Source organism: Arachis ipaensis, chromosome B8 (genome assembly GCF_059453495.1).
Source record: "Arachis ipaensis isolate K30076 ecotype BB chromosome B8, ASM5945349v1, whole genome shotgun sequence".
Taxonomy (NCBI): Eukaryota; Viridiplantae; Streptophyta; class Magnoliopsida; order Fabales; family Fabaceae; genus Arachis; species Arachis ipaensis.
This window is the reverse complement of record NC_142443.1, coordinates 6,886,913-6,906,051: the sequence shown is the minus strand read 5'-3', so window position 1 is coordinate 6,906,051 and position 19,139 is coordinate 6,886,913. Positions and strand designations below refer to the sequence as shown.

Sequence of the window (19,139 nt, the reverse complement as noted above, 5' to 3'; positions counted from 1 at the left end):
TTTCTAGTGCTCAATCTTCAAGTTAGTGAATGAAGATGTTTCATTTCCTTCTTTTGTTTATTTTCTTTTCCTTTAAGTAACATGAGTTGGAACAACACTATATTGTTTCCTAGTTTCATCACTTCTAAAACAAATTTGTTGAAATCAAATGGGGTTATTCTTTATTGCAGAATTATGTTCAATCATTGCTGTCACTGACACAGTGGTAAAATAATAAACCGGTGGAAGTTAAATTGAATATAACTAATGGCTTTTCATTCAAGAAAATGAAGTAAATTTCTTACTTGGTTCACAAAGCTCACTAAACCTGCCAATCTTTCCATTGCAGTAGATTTTCCAAGGTTGCTTATGTCTGACCTTTGTTGCTCTGTCATGGTTTCAATCCTAAGGACCAGAATCTGCAATCAAAACAGTTTTTTTTAATTATTAATAATGCATCATATCACCATTTACATGCAAAGCTGGTGCTCTCATTCACAATAAGGAAGCTTTTTCTCAACATCTTTTACTTAACTAGATAGTAAGCATTACCTTTAGAATTTCTGAGGGCAAAAGCTTCCAATCCAGAAGAAAAATTGTTCAAACACCTTTATGATCTTTTATATACCTCTGCATCAGCAAGAAAATTAAAAATTGAAAGCCAAAATACACACTTACATCATTCAAACATTAACACAACATTCATGGAACAGATTAGGAGTGCTTTGTGTCTCTTCATTATTGCATTTAACCATCATTCAAACACTTACATCAGAAAATACACACACACGCCATGTTTTGTACTAATTTCGGACAAATGATGCAAATGAATCAGTTCAATAAAATAGATTAGGTCTCAAACTAAATAAAATCATAAGCAAAAAAACAAAAACACAATAGAAAATGCAGCAGTAACAAGCTAACAACAACAACATCACAAAAGATCAATGAAAGTTAAAAACACAATAATAAAAACAGAACCAGCATTCTTTGTTTCTTCCTACTAGAGCATGAAGTAGATCTAAAAGAACGAAGAGTTACCTATTAGAAGTGATAGAGATCGCGAAACCAAACTGTAGAAGCTTGCTGAAGGCAGCAACAACGGCATTGCTTGCCACGGCGAGGAGATGAGCCAGATTGAAAACGGTGTTGCTTGCGATGGCGCAGAGATGAATGACGGTGATGAGATGAGTGACAATCTTCATATCAAATCCAAATCATAGAAGCTTGCTAAAGGAGGAGAACGCGCCGCCAGAGGAGATCGTCGCTGGAGATAGCGTTTCAGTTCACAGCACACAATCTCGTCGGAGGAGAACACCGAGAAAATCGTTGCCGGAGCATTCGCTGGAGCAGATCATCGCCGGAGCAGATCGTCGCCGGAGCATTCGCTGGAGCAGATCGTTGCCGAAGAAGTCCCTGGTGCAGAACGTTGCCGGAGCAGAGCACAGATCGTCGTTTTTGGATTTGACAGTGGTGGCAACGCGTGTTAGGGTTTTCCTTGTTGGGGGAACACATTAGATTTAAGATATTTGGGTTTTTCTTGCTTTTCGATTTTCCTTCCTTTGGGCCTTATTTTTTTTAACATTGTGCTCTGATAATGGCGGTTTCAACCGCCAAAATTATCAAAAATTTCTATTTTATTCAAATTAATTATGGCAGCATTATAAAATGCCATAATATTTAAATATTATGGCAGTTTTAAAGAACCGCCATAATATAAATGCCATTTTAAACCTCATTTTTTGTAGTGGTATCATCATACTTGAAGGCAAGACACTTAAGGTAGCTAGTAACTACTAATATAACCTAATTTTAGCTGTAATTAATTTTAGAAAAAGTGATTGTTTAATTCAATGCAGAAAATAAAAAAATTGATACAAATCAAGAAGAGAGTAAACTACAAGAAAGTTACATATGTTTATTAGGATTGAAAGGAAAGGTCATCAATCAATGCAGAAAACTTTTTGAGGTATTTAAATTTCATTTTATTTATTAGTTAATATTACAAAGATAACAGAAGTCATTCATTGTCTTGTAAATCTAGTATTTATGTGCTAATCATACTTTGTCAAAGGTATTTTTCAGAGAAGAAGAACCATTGAAGCTGAAGTTGAATTTAAGAAGCTCTTGGGAAGACATTGGCATGACCTTTATATGTTAGTGCTTGGGAAAGCATCTCTTGAAGTTAAGAAGAGAAAAATGGAGGTAACGACATTGACATGATCTTTACATGTTGGCCTAACACATAATTATCTATAATAAGTTACTAAATATTTGTTCCTATTAACTAAGTCCCTGTTAATCCTAATTTCATGGCTCTTATTCCTTTTAGATTGTTCTTTACTATTTTATTCTATATTACTTCATTCCTTATAGTTGTCCTATGAATGTTTTCTACATACCATTGTATTATTCTAGTTCTCTGTCAAAACTGAACAAAGAGGTGAGATCTCTAATACATGTTTGCCTGGTTGTGTTTGGATTTTGTCTCTCTTAACACGATTTAGTCTATTTTTTATTGTAGAATTTGGCAAATAGGCAAAAACTTGAGTGTGGAAAAGAAACAGGTGTTGACTGATCACGAATAGCAACAACTGTTAGTGTTTTTCGAATAATGTCATGCAAAGGGATGGGTTATTCTTTGTTATTGGAGTACTATTAACTTTAACAAAGGAATTCTAGATATAAATATATACTGTTAGAAGCCCCTTTCTTAGTATTTTCTGCATGATATTGGCAGGGCATTTTCTGCAGTACATTCTGGCGTGGGATAGAGGTTGCAGTAAAAAAACTTGGGGAGGATGTAATTACTGATGAGGAGAGAGTGTGAGTTGCTAAAAAACCTTGCATTATATTTGCTGTACTTAATATATGTTAATGGTTTCTAAACTTGCATAAAAGTGCCAATGCTCAATAGCTTTTTCTGAATCATCGACCTCAATTATTTCATTAGGATGCGAAATCTGACCATGTGAAGCAACTTCTTAAAGAGACTGAGAAGTATCTCCAAAAGCTTTGTTCCAAGCTACAAGAAGCAAAGACTGCAGCAAGTCGCTTTGAACATGATATTGACGAAGCACAATGTGGCAGTTTTCTTGATAAGAGTGAATCTAGTGTTGAAAATGAGGATAAAAGTGATCAGGCCAAGGCAAGTTTCCTTTCTGAAATTGCACCTTTCTTTTTTAAGCTTGGCTATTAATAATTATATTGCTTATTTCTTCCAAAATTCTGTTTTACAGCATTATCTAGAAAGTAATGAGAAATATTATATGATGGCACAAAGTAAAATTTTGTACATGCAGTTTCTTACCAGGGTTTAATAGTTTTGAGTTTTGGTTTATTTATATTCCATTACAAAAATTTAAAAGGGATCTCTTCCTCAATTAGGGGTTGGAGAATAATGATAGATTTTCATTTTCTAAAGAGAAGCTGTTCTGAAATTTGTATCCATGTAGTTAAAAGCTGTTGGACCTGTTGCTATTTTAAGAGGTCTTCAAATTTCTATTCTTTCCAAGGTACGATGCTGAGTTTTATGTTATGGACTTCAAATTTCTATTCGTGAATGCATTCTAATCATTGCATTCTCTCATTTGCAAAGGACAAGAGTTGCTTGTGAAGCAATTGTTGAAGCTGGGTACTATTGAGGTTGAACGTGAAGCGAAGTTAAAGAGAAAAATTGAGGATTAGGTTACAAGTACAATTGTTAGCTTTATATGTTTGGATTAAGTTAGGATTTTTTGAATTTACATTTTATGGATTATGACTATGTAAAACTTGTAGAATTTAACTTTTGAAATATATTGTTTATATTTTTGTAAAACTTGTGAGATTTAGTTTAAATTTGTTGAAATATAATGCCATTTATTATGTTGTTGGTAAACACATAAATTATTATTTATAATAGAAATAATTTTTACAATAATTAATAAAAGAAAGCATTGATGTTAGAGAGATTATGAGGGTTTAAAACAGTCACTAAATACAGGAAAAAACTGTCACAGGAATTAGTAATTTAGCGACGATTTTAAATCAAAAAATCGTCACTAAAAATATTGTGACGCTTTAAAAAGTCATTAAATGTACCTAAAAGCGGTCATAAGAACTAGTAACTTAATGACGGTTTCAAATTGTAGCTAAAAATTTCATGACAGTTTAAAACAGTCACGAAATAGAAAAAAAACTATCGCTGGATTTAGTAATTTAATGACAGTTTGAAAATGTCACGAAATACAGTACAAAAAACACCTTGACAAGTGTTACAAATTAGTGACAGTTTTGTACTTCAAAAACCGTCACAAACAATTTAGCGACACTTCTTACCAACGGTGGTCCAAAACCATCACTATGTCAGCTGGCGACGCTCAAATCTGTGACGCTTTTTTTAACTGTCGCGAAAACATCTAGTAACGGTTAAAACTATCGCCAACCATTAAAAAAACCGTCGCCAAAATGTTGTTTTGTTGTAGTGAGACTATGGAGTATCTGCCACTTTTAACGTGGTTGATCTGTCACCTTACTATGAAGAAGATGCAGAATCAATAGAAGATAAGACCAAGCCTCTTTCAACCTAGGGAGAATGATGCAGGAGTATCTATTAGGTTAGTAGAAATATTAGTTAAAGTAGTAAAGGTTAGTTATGTTATTATAATATGCATATGAATTAGTACCACATCGCCTAATACTCAAAGGCTTCCCCTCCCCTACTAGTATAAATATGCGTATGTATCCCTTTTATTTATGAGTTGAATTGATTGAGTTATATATTTAAATCAGATGTGTGCTTATTTTCCTCTAGACTCTTTGAGAGTAAGAGGTGCATTCTTGGCTTAGCCAGCCAAGGTGGGTTCTTGGCTACTTTCACCATAGTAGGGTTGTTAACCTCGCCAAGATTGGTGACCCAAGCGACGTTTCGGCATCAGAAACGGTTACAAAGAAACGCAAACAGAACTGCCACGAAAAAAATGTAACGGAATTGCCACAAGGAAACCCAGACGGAACTGCCGTAAGGAAAGCGCAGACAGAACTGCCACAAGAGTGGCCAACTGCTGAAAAGTGACGAAGTGTGAAGAAATGGCAAACTATCGAAAGGTGACGAAAAACATATGATTTCTCCATGAGAATAAGTAAGTAGTGAATGAGCTAATCGATGAGGTGAAAAAGTATCAAATCATTGACAAAAGAAAAGAAAAAAAATGGCACGGAAAAAAAGTATGAAAAATACAGTACTTTCACCAGAAGAAAAATAACATATTCTCCTAAAAAAAGATACTATGACTCTTATACCATGTTAGAAAAGGTAAGAGAGAGCAATATAAAAAAATGATTTATGTCTATTCAAATTGTATAGAATGATACAATATAAAAATATATTTATAAATATTAAAAAATTAAAATAATAAAAACGTAATATCTTATAATAAATATTTAAATATACTAAATACACTACAGCAAATACGGAGCCTAGCGGCGGAGAAACAACGGCCCTAGCTAAAAACGCCGCTAGTTTACAAGATCCTGGCAGAGATCCACGGCGGTCTGGCAGGTACCGCTAAACCTCCCTGGATATCGGCCGTGCAATCCGAACCGCTTCGAATTTGGTGTATATATCTTCAACTAACCATGCTGATTTCACTTAGCCTCTTGGCGCGAACGAAAGCACGAGCAGAGGCGCGAAGAGCACCCAACCTCCCTCTGGCGCAACCTACCCGCGAGTACACCCAGAAACTCCGCCAGGTGAGTTTCAATTCCTTAATTCAATTCCCCATTCTACTTTACTGCTATTAATTGAAACCCCCTCCCCCCAAATTTGCAGAAACCCGTCACTTCATTTTGGTAGCGCGCCAAACACGAGCGGGAGCAGAGCCGCGTACCATCTGCTCCACTCGGCGCTTCCGTGTTCGCCGTCGAATCGCGCAGCGGCCAACTGTGGTTCCATCACCGGCGACGAAGTTGAGCATATCATCGGTAGTGCGTGAAACCCCGACACCGTCCTCCACCGTGCGCGAATCCTAGCTATCGCTGCCTCCCCCTTTCACCGGTTTGTTCTTCCACATTGAGCTTTTCTTCTGGTTTTCATTATTGGTTCAGAGTTCTGAACATGTATTTGTCTATATCTTCTATAAATTGTGGCTAATTGAAGCGGTTTCGAGTTAGGGATTTCATTCAGTGCGATTAATTTTTTATTGCTTCTGAAACATTATTGTAAAAAATTATATTTCTTCAAACAAATCTGTTCCCAACTCTAATTACTATAGGCATCGGTTTTAGAATTTTTTTCAGTTCAACTGGCTTGTCTGGTTTGTTTCCCAAAACAATGATCTCTTGTGAATAATAGGCCCTCATCAGATTGAGTATTAGTGAACTCGATCGAATTGTGCTAAAGGCTTATTGTTTCTGGACATAACTAAAGTAAGATAATATTAGAATGAACAAAAGTATAGCAAGTTGCTGCATGCAGCATGTGTTGCCAAGTCGTCTTTATTTAAAGTCAATTTGTCTTAACCAACCATTTCTAATCTCCACGTTAGAGACATGAATCGGTAAAAAAACAAAAAAAAAATGTTTAAAGAGGTGGCCACATGTATATAGGGTAGTCATTGACTTTTCTCTAGTTTTATTTGATTTTTAATTAGGTTTTACAGTTTAAAACCATGTTAATAAATTTTTACGCTAAACAAACCATTGGAACATGTAATTGTTGCCTCCCCTCCTCTTCCTCCTTTCTCAAATTATGGTATTTGAACTTGTAACACTAATATTTGATCTTTTAAGTTTGGATTTGTTTGATTATTTCATACTTTATTCAATTTGGTTAAACTATTGAAGATAGATGAAGACGGAAAGAAAGTGACCTCAGAGAATTAAGATGAAGAGGAGTAAACAATTTTGAATGTATAAACTATTGAATCCACTATGATAAATTTTATTTAGCAATATTGCATCCATTCATCTTTTGCATATGTGAGTAGTGGAATTGATCATTCTCCTAGTTAGGAAAGGGTTATAGTAAGAAGGATTTGATCCTGATGTAACCATAATATTGTCTATGTGTTATAACCAATACTTACCTGCATTGACAACGTCTCACCACTGCATCTTTTGCCTATTATTAGTAATATTAAATTCGAATAAGCAATATTATGTGAGTTTTGGAAAATGTTGGATAACTGATAATATAGTATATTTGATGACATTCTAATTTCCAAAAACTCTGACTAATGAATTAACTGTTGAGATCAAGAGGAGTTACTAAGTTATAATAAACATATAGATACATGAGTCTTTATTCCATTTTTAGTTGGACTGATTGGTACCTGTTATGTTCAACAGATTTCAACAGAATTATTAATACATTTATTCATTTATTATATATTTCTCTGCCTGTGCCTGGACAGAAGATTGAACGAGCTAAGTTTTATCTAGCTGTGGTCTATAGAAATTCTCCGTGTTATGTCAGTCGTTGATTCATATACTCAGACATAGTTGCTGGTTTCACCCTGCATGTTTTATGCTGTCTCATTTTGTCTGCTGTTATGCCATAATACAAGCTGCAAGGCCTAGTTTCTACTATATATTATTATAAAAGGAAACAGATCAGAGAGAGATAGAGAGGGGGCATTTAAATCAGAATATATATGACATGCTCTTTATGTTTACATGTCACTAGAAGAGAAGCAATTGTTAATCACATATTATTTCATATATGTCTCCTATGAATGGATGATTGACCATTCTTTTAGTTTATATATTAAATAAATTAAAACAGTATATAACTATGTATACATAACGATTAATCAACGAGGATAAAATGCACTTAGAGTTTTTAGGTAATAGTAATAATAGGAAGTGAAATTTGACTTAATAAATATCAATTAGAGATATAATTATTTATGTACTTATTTTAATTAGTTTAATTTTTTTCAAAAAATAATTAGAGGTTTCCTTTGTATTATTATTTATGTGAAACTTGAAATTAGTACTTAATTAGTTTCCTCAGTTAGCTAGCTTGGCTGGTTTAGATACTAATTATTGATAGAGAACTTGGTTTACATAAGATAGGATTTTGGTCAATCTTCCAAGTATGAAAAACAATGGAGATATTATATATGGACTCTGCGTGTTTACTTATAAAGTTTCATTTTTTTTAGAATTCTTAGTTACTAAGTTTAGCTTTTGTGCTTTGTTAATCACATTTTTGTTTCCTCTTGCTCTGTTTAAGACCTTAGCACACAAAAAAAGTGCTCTGTTCAAGACCTTACTGAGTTTCTCTTTACTGTTACTTCATTGACCGAGTTTGTTCCCTAAGATTGTGTTGGGATTCTAGCACTTATTATTTTTCAAATTGGTTCATGATTACTTTGATTTCTACTATTTGGTTCGCTTTAGTATTAATCTTTGTGTTGGTAATATAAAATGACTAGTATAGCTGTTTATGTAGTCTTAAAATAAGTTGATAGTGAGGAACTTTTGAGGGGTTGGTCTAAAAATAACATAGCAAGATGTATATAATATGACTAGTGGAGCTGTTTTGGGGTATACTAATCAAATTGTGTTCACTTTTATGACCAACTGTTGTCGTTTTTCTAATGGTAATAAATGAGGATAGTGCAGCGATATGCTACTTTCAATGAAATATTTAACATCAACTTTGGTTGATATTAATATATGCACCATGATATAATAAAGCTGCCGATTAGGCTTCTTACCATATTTTTCTTCACTTGATATGTTTCTTTATATTGTGATAGGACCTGAATTAATTCTTGTTGAACTGCATCTGAATTGTGTATTTACATCTTAGTTCTTAGCCAGTGATCATGGTCATTGATTTTCTTTATCCAGCTGATAAATGACAAATTTAAGGTGGAGTATTAGTTATACTCTTTTGGTAATAATATCAATAGTTAAGTGCTGAAAAGGCCATCTTCATTTTAGTGGACAATGTACTTCCTCCTACAGGAGCAATTATTTAAACCATATATGAATAGAAGGATGAAGATGGCTTTCTTTATGTAACATACAGTGGCTACAATTTCTTTTCGGATCTCACTTCCCACATGTATTAGCCATTTCCTTATATTGTTTACTATGATTAACGATTTGTATGATGAATTCGTTACATTTCTCAAATCAGGAACCTTGATTTATCTTACTGACATGTACCGTTAATGTATATATAAAAATGATCATAAATGAAAGATAAATAATGATGTATCACTGAAAATCTAATAAATAAGGATCAGGCAAAATGAAAAGGCAACTTGGAAGATGGGAAACAAGTGCTGGAAGTGTGGGAAGAGATGCTCACCAAAACATTTTTCAATTTATTTCACTCTCGACATGAACAGATTCAAAGACTTTCTTATTTTTTTGTGCACTGTGATCTGTTATTTATACTTTTGTGTTTTATATCGTTACACTCTAACTTTTTTTACTGCCCCCTTTTTTTTAGGTGATAAGGAAGCTCGTCTTTTCCATTTCATTTTTTGGCTTCGGAACCAGAAATTCTTTCTTTCAGTAATTTCTTAAAAGTGCAGAATTAGACCATGAGTAAGCAACTTTCCTAATACCATTTATATTCTATCTATTATCCCGGATACAAGTACCTTTATCTATGTTTCATTTTCGGGTTATTCTCCCGTTCTCTCTTTTGTATTACTTACTGAATTAATATCGAATATTACTCTCCCGTTATGAAGATTTAATTATTAAAAAGAATCTTTAATACTAAAATTATTAAAAAATACCAAATCTTTTTATAATATTTAAGAAGAATATTCAAATCTTATTATAAGGAAATAAATATATTCTTAACTATACTTTTATTTAATTTTTAAAATCTTTAATATATGTTGTTTGATTCTTAACGTTATACAGATATGCATGAAAATTCACTTGAGATTAATAAGTTAATTACTTTTAAAAAATTTAGTCTAAAAGATTGTCAGGGAGATTTGATTATTAAAATATTAATTTTAACTGTTTATTTATTTATTTTTATTATTTTTAAATTAATTATTTTTATATTTTTAAAATTTTTAGTAATTTTATTATTTACTTATTTATTTATTTATTTATTACTTTTATGATCTTTTGTCTTTTTTTTCGTTGGGTAAAGATCACAAAAATAAAAAATATTATAAAAGATTTGATTCTACATCTTAAACATTATAAAAAGATTTAGTCCTTCTTAATAATTTTGGTATTAAACGTCCTTTTTAATAATTAAATCTTCCTAATGGTTCTTAAGAAAAATTTTCCCTTTAATATATCCCGTTGGACAGTACGTCCGAATTTTTTTTTTTTTAATTATTTTCTATTTGTATTTCCTTATTAAAGTTTTATTCATTCGTTTATATGAACATCATAAAAATAGATATAGATAAGAGTTGGATCTCAAGGCCACGAGGTAGTATCGAATACAAAGCCGGGTTGAACAAATTTTTGGATTTCGCATTTGCAAATGCATCATCCGATGGGATGATACATTGTCCATGTCCTTCGTGTGGGTTCCGGCTATTCCAAACTAGAGAGGATGCTTACGATCACTTGCTGTTAAAACCGTTTCCTGCTAAGTATACTTTTTGGTTACATCATGGGGAGAGACGCGTAGGAGAGAGTTCTACTGAGACACAGGAAACTGACCCTGGTAGCGTCTATCGAGATCCAATGCGCGACATGGTTCGTGAGGCATTCAACTTTTCAGATTCTGTTGTCGATGAAGATGACTCGAGCAACAAAGATTTTGAGGGGGATGCCGAAGAGTTGCCTTATTTGTATAGCGAACCTAGTTCAGCGGCCCATCATTTTGATGAGCTGCTTGAGGATGGAGAGCAGGAATTGTATTCGGGTTGTGCGAAATTCTCGAAGTTGTCTTTCTTGGTCAGGCTATACCATATAAAGTGCATGTGCGGCGTGAGCGACAAGGCATTCGGAATGATACTAGAGTTACTGTGTGAGGCCTTTGAGCATGCAAAGATTCCGGCTTCACTGCACGATGCCAAGAGGATCATACGAAAGCTCGGTATTGCGTACAAGAAGATAGATGCATGTCCGAATGACTGCATGCTATATCAGGGCAGCGATCAAATACTGTCTAGGTGCAAGATATGTGGGACCTCGAGATGGAAGCAAAAGACTAGGAGGAATTCCATTATCCGGATCAATGTGGTTGTTAAGAAGAAAGGGAAGCCGCAGGCGGCGAAGGTTCTTCGGTACTTTCCCCTTGTTCCACGACTGCAGCGGATGTTCATGTCCAGTAAGACATCTGTTGACATGTTGTGGCACAAGAAAGGTCCTAACTCGGATGGTTTTTTGAGGCATCCACGAGACGGAGAGGCATGGAAGGCATTTGATAGAAGATATACTCACTTCAGTGGCGATCCACGCAGCGTTCGCTTAGCCTTAGCTAGCGATGGCTTTAATCCCTTCGGAAATCTCAGCTCAAGGTACTCGATCTGGCCCGTGATTCTCATCCCCTACAACCTGCCCCCATGGAGTTGTATGAGACCCAGCTCTTTCTTGTTGTCTATGATTATTCCTGGTCCCAAGATGCCTGGTAATGACATAGATGTCTACTTACAGCCGTTGATAGATGAGTTGAAGCAGCTGTGGCGTGGTGTTGATACGTACGACACTAGTGAGAAAAAAACATTCAAGCTGCATGCTGCGTTGATGTGGACAATCAGCGATTTTCCAGGGTTGGGCAACTTATCTGGGTGGAATACGTACGGTGGAAGAGCATGTCCTACGTGCAACCTGGATGCCGAGTCTAAGCGACTCACGTTTAGTCAGAAATGGTGTTTCATGGGTCATCGGCGCTTTCTGAAACAAAGCCACAGATTTCGGCAGGACCGGGTCAGATTTGATGGGAAGGTAGAGGTCAGAGGACCGCCTGTAACATTATCGGGTGGAGATATTTTGAGACAGTTGGATAATGTGCATGTCAAGCTTGGCAAGGTGCAAACGGAAGCCGGTAAAAGAGCGCGCGGACAACAGGCTGCATTACAAGACGAGCCTCCTTGGAAAAAAAGGAGTATATTCTTTGAACTCCCATATTGGGAGTATAATTTGTTGCGTCACAATCTGGACGTGATGCACATAGAGAAAAATGTGTGCGACAACATTATCTATACGATACTGAACGATAGTGGTAAATCCAAGGACAACCTCAAAGCTCGAAAAGACCTCCAGCTGATGGGAATTAGGCATGAACTCTGGCCACGAGAAGATGGAAAGTATCCCACTGCAATATTCTCCATGTCGAATTCACAGAAGGACGTTTTTCTTAGGAACTTAAAGAATGTCATCTTTCCAGATGGTCATTCAAGCAACATATCTCGCTGTATTGACCTACAACAGCGAAAAATATCCGGCTTGAAAAGTCACGACTCCCACATTCTCATGGAACATCTTCTCCCAATAGCTATCAGGAATGTATTGGAAGCCCCAGTGGCAGTCGTCCTGGCTGATTTGTCAACTTTCTTTAGACGACTATGCAGTAAATCTATAGACCCTGAACAACTTCCTCTCCTACAAGAACATGTGATCCTCACTCTTTGTCAAATGGAAATAATTTTTCCACCATCTTTCTTCACAGCCATGGTACACCTAACCGCGCATCTGGTCGAAGAGGTACGCCTAGGGGGCCCGGTCCATTATAGGTGGATGTATCCAATTGAAAGGTAACTATACGACTAATTTTACATTTGAGTTATTTCATAAGCTAACAACCTAACACATATCTCGCTCGTAAAGGTACCTAGGTCGTCTTAAGCAGTACGTGCGTAATAGGGCAGCACCGGAAGGATCAATTGCAGAGGGCTACTTTTCCGATGAGATTCTCACTTTTGTTCCAGATATCTAGATAACGTTGAAAGCAGGATCAATCAACCATTGCGTGTTGATGATCGACCGAGCGAAGGTGCGACTAATAACGCGACAAGCATGTTCCCACTGATTGGCAAAGTGGTAGGGGCTTCCGAGAGTTTGAATCTGTCACCAACCGAGAGACTTCAAGCACATCGTCACGTATTGGTCAATTGCGCAACTGTGGAGAATTTCTTAGAGTAAGTGCAGTTATTACACTTAGAATCGTATTGTACCCGACGGCAATATTTGTTTATACCTTTAACAGTAGATCCACATGGTATGCTCAGGGATTTTAGGGCTAGTACAAAAAGACAGCTACGAAGTATTGGCAAAAGAAACGAAGCCTACATTGACAGGGTTGTCCATAGAGAATTCGCCGAGTGGTTCAAGAATGAGGTGAATCTTCTGTATGGCTCTTCCATTTATATTTTCGTTAATATCTTGCCTTCTCCCACTCAACTCTGATAATCTTTAATTCATTGGTAGATACCACTGGGAAGTTCGATGCACCCGAGAGAACTACAGTGGCTCGCATGTGGCCCTAATATTCAGGCAAAGCACTTTAAGTCGTACAATGTCAACGGATTCAGGTTTAGAACCCTATCAAGAGAGGATGGAATGAGAACCCAGAATAGCGGGGTTTGTGTCACTTCTGACACTAGAAGTTATGCAAGCGCTCATGATAGTAACATGGCTGTTGGTGGCGTCTCCTATTATGGAAGATTAGTAGATATCATCGAGCTGAATTACAGTGGACAATTTTCTGTGGCCCTGTTTAGATGCATTTGGGCAGACACCACGTCCGGTAGAGGCATAAAGCAAGACATTTTGGGACACACCTGTGTTAACTTTAGCAATCCGATTCACACTGGTGATCGTGAAGATGACGAGCCGTACATTCTTGCTTCCGAGGCTCGCCTTGTATACTATGTGGACGATGAAGTCGATAAGGAATGGAGCGTAGTGGTCCATGTGAAGCTGAGAGATTTGTTTGACATGGGTGAATACAATGAACACTGTGAGGTCGAACTTTCCCTCCAACAAAATCTGACTGATTTGTCTAAGCGTGATGTTGAAGGTATATCGTTGACAAGGGATGGCAACTTAGAAGAACCCACGCCTGACGCAATCGAAACCGGTGAAGACGCTGCTGATTCCTAGATATATTTGGATAGCAATATATGACATGCACACTTGTACTTTTCCCCTTATTATACTCTTGAAATTTCATTTATAAGCAAATAGGATAATAATAAAAATCAGTCGTCTGGATCGACTTTGATCTTATTTAAACTTGCCTTTTTTAAGTGTATGTATCTTGAGATTTAATATGCAAGACCTGGATACTTAGAGTTCTCTTGCTCACCCTTTTATGTGTTGGGACTAAGCAGGGAAATTGGAAGAGAATGATCTCTTTATGTGTGCCACCAGCTTTTTTTTCGTCCGCTCGATGCAAGAGGCATCTCCGTTCTCTTCACTTGAGCACGCAATTTCATTCGCTCGAGATTTATGGTTCAACAATTCGCCTATTAGATCATGGTTGGATGCATTCTCCGCACACAGGCACATAGGTACAGCTATTAGTAGGGCGCCTACTGAACTAATTTTGGTACGTATCCAAACTGGCTGACCAATCAAGGGTTCTATAACCATACTCATAAGACAAAGCCAACTATCGGATGATTTATACAACTCTGCATGTTGTAGGATTTGAGTCAATTTGGAGCGAAGTATCGGAAGAAATTTGGCTTCGATTTCTTTACGACTACAGATCTTAAACATTCCCATAAAATATTGGAGGAGGTTAAGGTATAAAATCAACTAATTAAATGTTATTTTTATTATTGTTACTTATAATATTTTGGACATCACTTTAATAGTTTGCAAGATATTAAGGCTCAATGAATGTTAACATATATATTAAGGATTTTAAAAAAAGTAAAATCAAACTATATATATATAGAGTACAGTTGCATGCTTGGGAATTGATAACTGAAACAATAATTGGTTTGAATATATACATAAATAATTTCTTTTCATTCTATGTTAAATATACACACTCCCATAAGTTCCTATTTAGGTCTCAGTAAGTTATTAAAACTTTTTTTGATAAAATACTTATTTTTCTTGTGTTTAATAAATTTCAATAGTAAAAATAAAAATACTATTAAAAAATAAGAAAATATTTTTTTTAAAAGTTATAATTTATTATTTTAATTTTGTTACATAAAAATGTTTTTAACATAACATATGAACAAACAAATATTTTTATATTATTCTATCCAACATAATTGTTAAATAAAAAAGTATTTTTATACGAGATATTTAAATATGATTTTTTTCATTTAAAAATCACTTAAAATAATTATTATTTGGTAGAAGTTCACCCAATTAGATCCTAAGCAGCACTCAAAATCATATTACAAATAGAAAGTTGTCTTATATAACGTTTTTTTGGGTCATTGATTAATGCTAATAAACGTATCAACCTTTTTCTTTGAAAGATATTAATCGCTATATATAATGTTAAAATCACAAGAGACCACGAATAATAACACATGTACTTTATTAGTTTAATTACCGGTTTAATTTTTGTGATTCTTATATGGTTTTTCATCATTATGACAGATGCGGATCATCATTTTAGGCTATGTGCTGTGATTGCTATGAATGATCTTCTTTATAAAGCATCTATATTTCAAGCAAAATCTTTTTTTCTTGTCTCGTTCTTTATTGTATTCTTGAGAAAGCATTCCGTAATAAATATTATCAGGTTAAAAGATAAAACTTTGGGATGAATCTTGCTGAATTGAGTCAACAAATCCCCTCCCCATGGAGACTTTCAGATTACCCTATGTAATGTCTTCCTAGTTGTTGGAATGCCCAATTGTTCTGATGATATTTTTTATCTGATTTAGGCTCGATGCGAGAACAATATCTTGGTTGAACTGGATTTGGCGTCCCGAGAGCAATTCTACATCATAGAAGGAAGACTCACGAAACTCTGGGAACGTAAGTCTATCAAACCTTGTAGAATATGGCAGCCAGACCATGTCCCTTAATAATTTAGTAATGTTATTCAAATCGTTTTGATGCGATGTAATTTGCAGGATTATCCCAAGAGGAGCTTCAAGAGGAAACAGAAGATTTAGGGGAGGTAGTTCCAGACTCACTGGAAGAAGAACTCGTGCCCAGCAACAGTTCCGACGAGGTTGTTTAGACCGGTAACAAGGCTACCATGAGAAATTATGACCTCAATAAAACACCGGACGAGAACCAGATAGAATGATCCATCTCTACCCTGATTTCTTCTGCTGGTGTTTTTGTCGAGTAATGTGACTCATTATTTGCTTAGTTGAATCCTAGTTATGTTTTCGTTGTTATGTCTAGTTGTTTTCCTCACTTTTTGCACAGAATTCAATTTGGATTTATTTCAAACACAAAGATATTTAGCTAAGTTATTCAATAGTTTTTTGGTACTTTTTTATTACTTTTACTATGGTTAATTTTTTATTTCCTACTTGGTGCCAGCTACTCGAAGAATTTGTGCTGAAAATTGTCTTTCCAACAAATACAAAGTGTAGAATTACCATTATTGAATTCACTGCCAATATTCAATTAAATAAAGGTGAGGTGAATTTTATGGTGTAGAAATATATATTTTTCTACACATGAAACTAACGTGGTATAGGTTTAGGAGTGAGACCTATCTCTTACTATTAATACTTTGTTCATATGTGATAAGACAAATACATCAAACTTCAGATTTTGACTTTTTTAATTCAATATTAATACTAATGAAACTTTAATTATAAATATATTTTTGTTGTATTGGGCAAAAAAATAGGGCCAAAGAAAAACAATAATTTTTGAACTGTAATGGATTACTATTAGAGAAATATATTTTATTGTGTTTACTTTATCATTAAAATTAATTAGTTTTTATTAAATATTTAAGTATGCATAAATAATATTAAATACTATAAACAATAAATAGTAAAAAAATAAATATTTAAATTCAAATTTTAGTCTCTAAATTATTGTGTATAATACTAAATTTTTCTTACATTTTGTATAAGAAATTAACAAGTGTTATTTTTATTTTGTGAAAGTATCTTTAAAAAAATTGTCAATAATACTAAATTTTTTTTACATTTTGTATAAGAAATTAACAAGTGTTATTTTTTATTTTGTGAAAGTATCTTTAAAAAAATTGTCAATAATACTAAATTTTTCTTACATTTTGTATAAGAAATTAACAAGTGTTATTTTTTATTTTGTGAGAATACATTTTAAAAAAATTTGTCATTCAATTTATGAAATAGTTAATAAAAATTCTTTAGTCTGTGCCGTTTTGTTCTGACTACAATGTACTCTGTAGCTTTGCTCTAAATATTAGTATACTAATTTTCTAAATAATTAATTATTTAGAGAACTAGATTTGATAGTTAATTATGTAAAGTATTGTATTTGTCATATAGAGAATAATAGCAAGAGAGAATAGTGTTTGATATAGTAAGGGATAATAAAAATATAAATTAATAATTTTAAAAAATAATAAAATTGGAGATAATTTATAAAATTAATTATAGAGTTTAAAAAATAGAATATTCTTCAACAATTGAAATTATGTATGAAGATAGAGAGTGCTTTGAGTATAAATTTTTATTTCGACTTCAAATTAAATACTAATTAAAAATAAATAACTATACTTAATAACGTTTAAAATTAGTTAATTTGTAAATAATATTTTTAAATTTTATTTTGATTTTGTTACACATAATTTTTAATTGAATAAACTTCAAGGGTTTATATATTTATTTTGAATTTGGATCTGCGAAATTATAAATTTGTACTTTAGAGAGTATAGTGTGATCTTCTACCCTCGAATGATTTCTCTCTCATATTTATTCATGGTCCCACCTATAAAATAAATGGTGAGAGATCACACTTTACTCTCTAAAGTGAAATTCAAACTTTAGAGAATCCAAATCCATTTATTTTTATGGTAAGTAAATTTGGCCCTATTTTAAGACCAAAGAAATTATTGATAAGAAGATATATGATAAATTACGAAAGATTTTTTTTCGATACACAATTTTTATACTCTCCTATTTTGCTTATTAATTATTTTTATATTTTGATATTTAAAAACGAAAAATTTAGTATTCTACACCATAATTTAGAGACTAAATTTTGAATATAAATGTTTATTTTTTAATATTTATTGTTTGTAGTATTTAATATAATTTATGCATACTTAAATATTTGATAAAAACTAATTAATTTTATTGATAAATTTAACACAATAAAATATATTTCTTTGATAGTAATATATTACAGTCCAAAAATTATTATTTTTTGTTTCAATTTTTTTTGGTCCAATATAATAAAATTATATTTGTAAATAAAGTTTCATTAATATTAATATTTAATTATAAAAGACAAAATCTGAATTTTAATATATTTGTCTTGTCACATCTAAACAAAGCAATAATAGTAAAAAATAGGAGTGACTCCTAAACATAAGCCACATTAGTTTCCTCATGTATAAAAAAAAATTATTTCTACACCATAGAATTCACCTTAAATAAAACTAATACACAAGTTAAGTTAATATTTTGGTCTTTAATTTGAAATGTTTTGGTAGAATATATAGCATTGTAGTCTTATTGTTTTATGTATTGGGATTAGTGAACAAAATTAAACATTGATATATTATCTTTTTACAGTTATGAAAACGGTGAATTCGTGGTGTTTTTTTTTTTTTTTTTGGTCAAGTGGATTGGACAGCCCCCAATCCTAGGCATTACACCCATGTTTCACACACACACACACAACACACTCACACACACTACCATGGGTATTATGGGTTCTTAAACCAACAACTAGCCTCAGCTAGGATTTAAACCCGGGTGCAGCCTTGTATGAGGCGGACAGGTATGCCAATTGTGCTGGGCCTCAGCTGCTCGTGGTGTTTAATTTGAGGTTCCATTAGTCAGTTTATATAATTAGGAAAACAGGCTACATTAGTAATGGCCTAGTGGGTTTATAATATATCAAGGCCCACACCACTACCATCAAGCCTCGAAGCGGTTAAGGTAATAAAGTAAATTCCCAAATATTTCTCACATGAGCCCCAGTTGCGCGCACAATCCTCCCATAGTTGATCCCTTGTTTTCACTCTCCCCATGGTTGGTTTTGAGAAGCGTAGTCATCGTTGGTGCGCCCTTGCCTCTCTCGCGGTCATCAGTCACATCTTCTTCCACCCGGTCGTCGTGCTCGTTGAG

At 33.9% G+C, this 19,139-nt stretch overlaps 2 protein-coding genes across 2 annotated transcripts; both read left to right on the top strand.

The window, feature by feature from the left end:
• Positions 1–10,458: 10,458 nt before the first annotated feature.
• Positions 10,459–14,010, top strand: LOC148547092 (uncharacterized). The gene is made up of 4 exons (XM_088495293.1): positions 10,459–12,662; positions 12,837–13,046; positions 13,137–13,245; positions 13,336–14,010. The coding sequence occupies exons 1-4, from the start codon at positions 10,459–10,461 to the stop codon at positions 14,008–14,010; spliced, it is 3,198 nt and encodes a 1,065-aa protein (XP_088351419.1).
• A 289-nt stretch (positions 14,011–14,299) lies between these two features.
• On the top strand, positions 14,300–16,069 carry LOC148547091 (uric acid degradation bifunctional protein TTL-like). The gene is made up of 4 exons (XM_088495292.1): positions 14,300–14,458; positions 14,557–14,658; positions 15,768–15,861; positions 15,960–16,069. The coding sequence occupies exons 1-4, from the start codon at positions 14,300–14,302 to the stop codon at positions 16,067–16,069; spliced, it is 465 nt and encodes a 154-aa protein (XP_088351418.1).
• Positions 16,070–19,139: the final 3,070 nt, after the last annotated feature.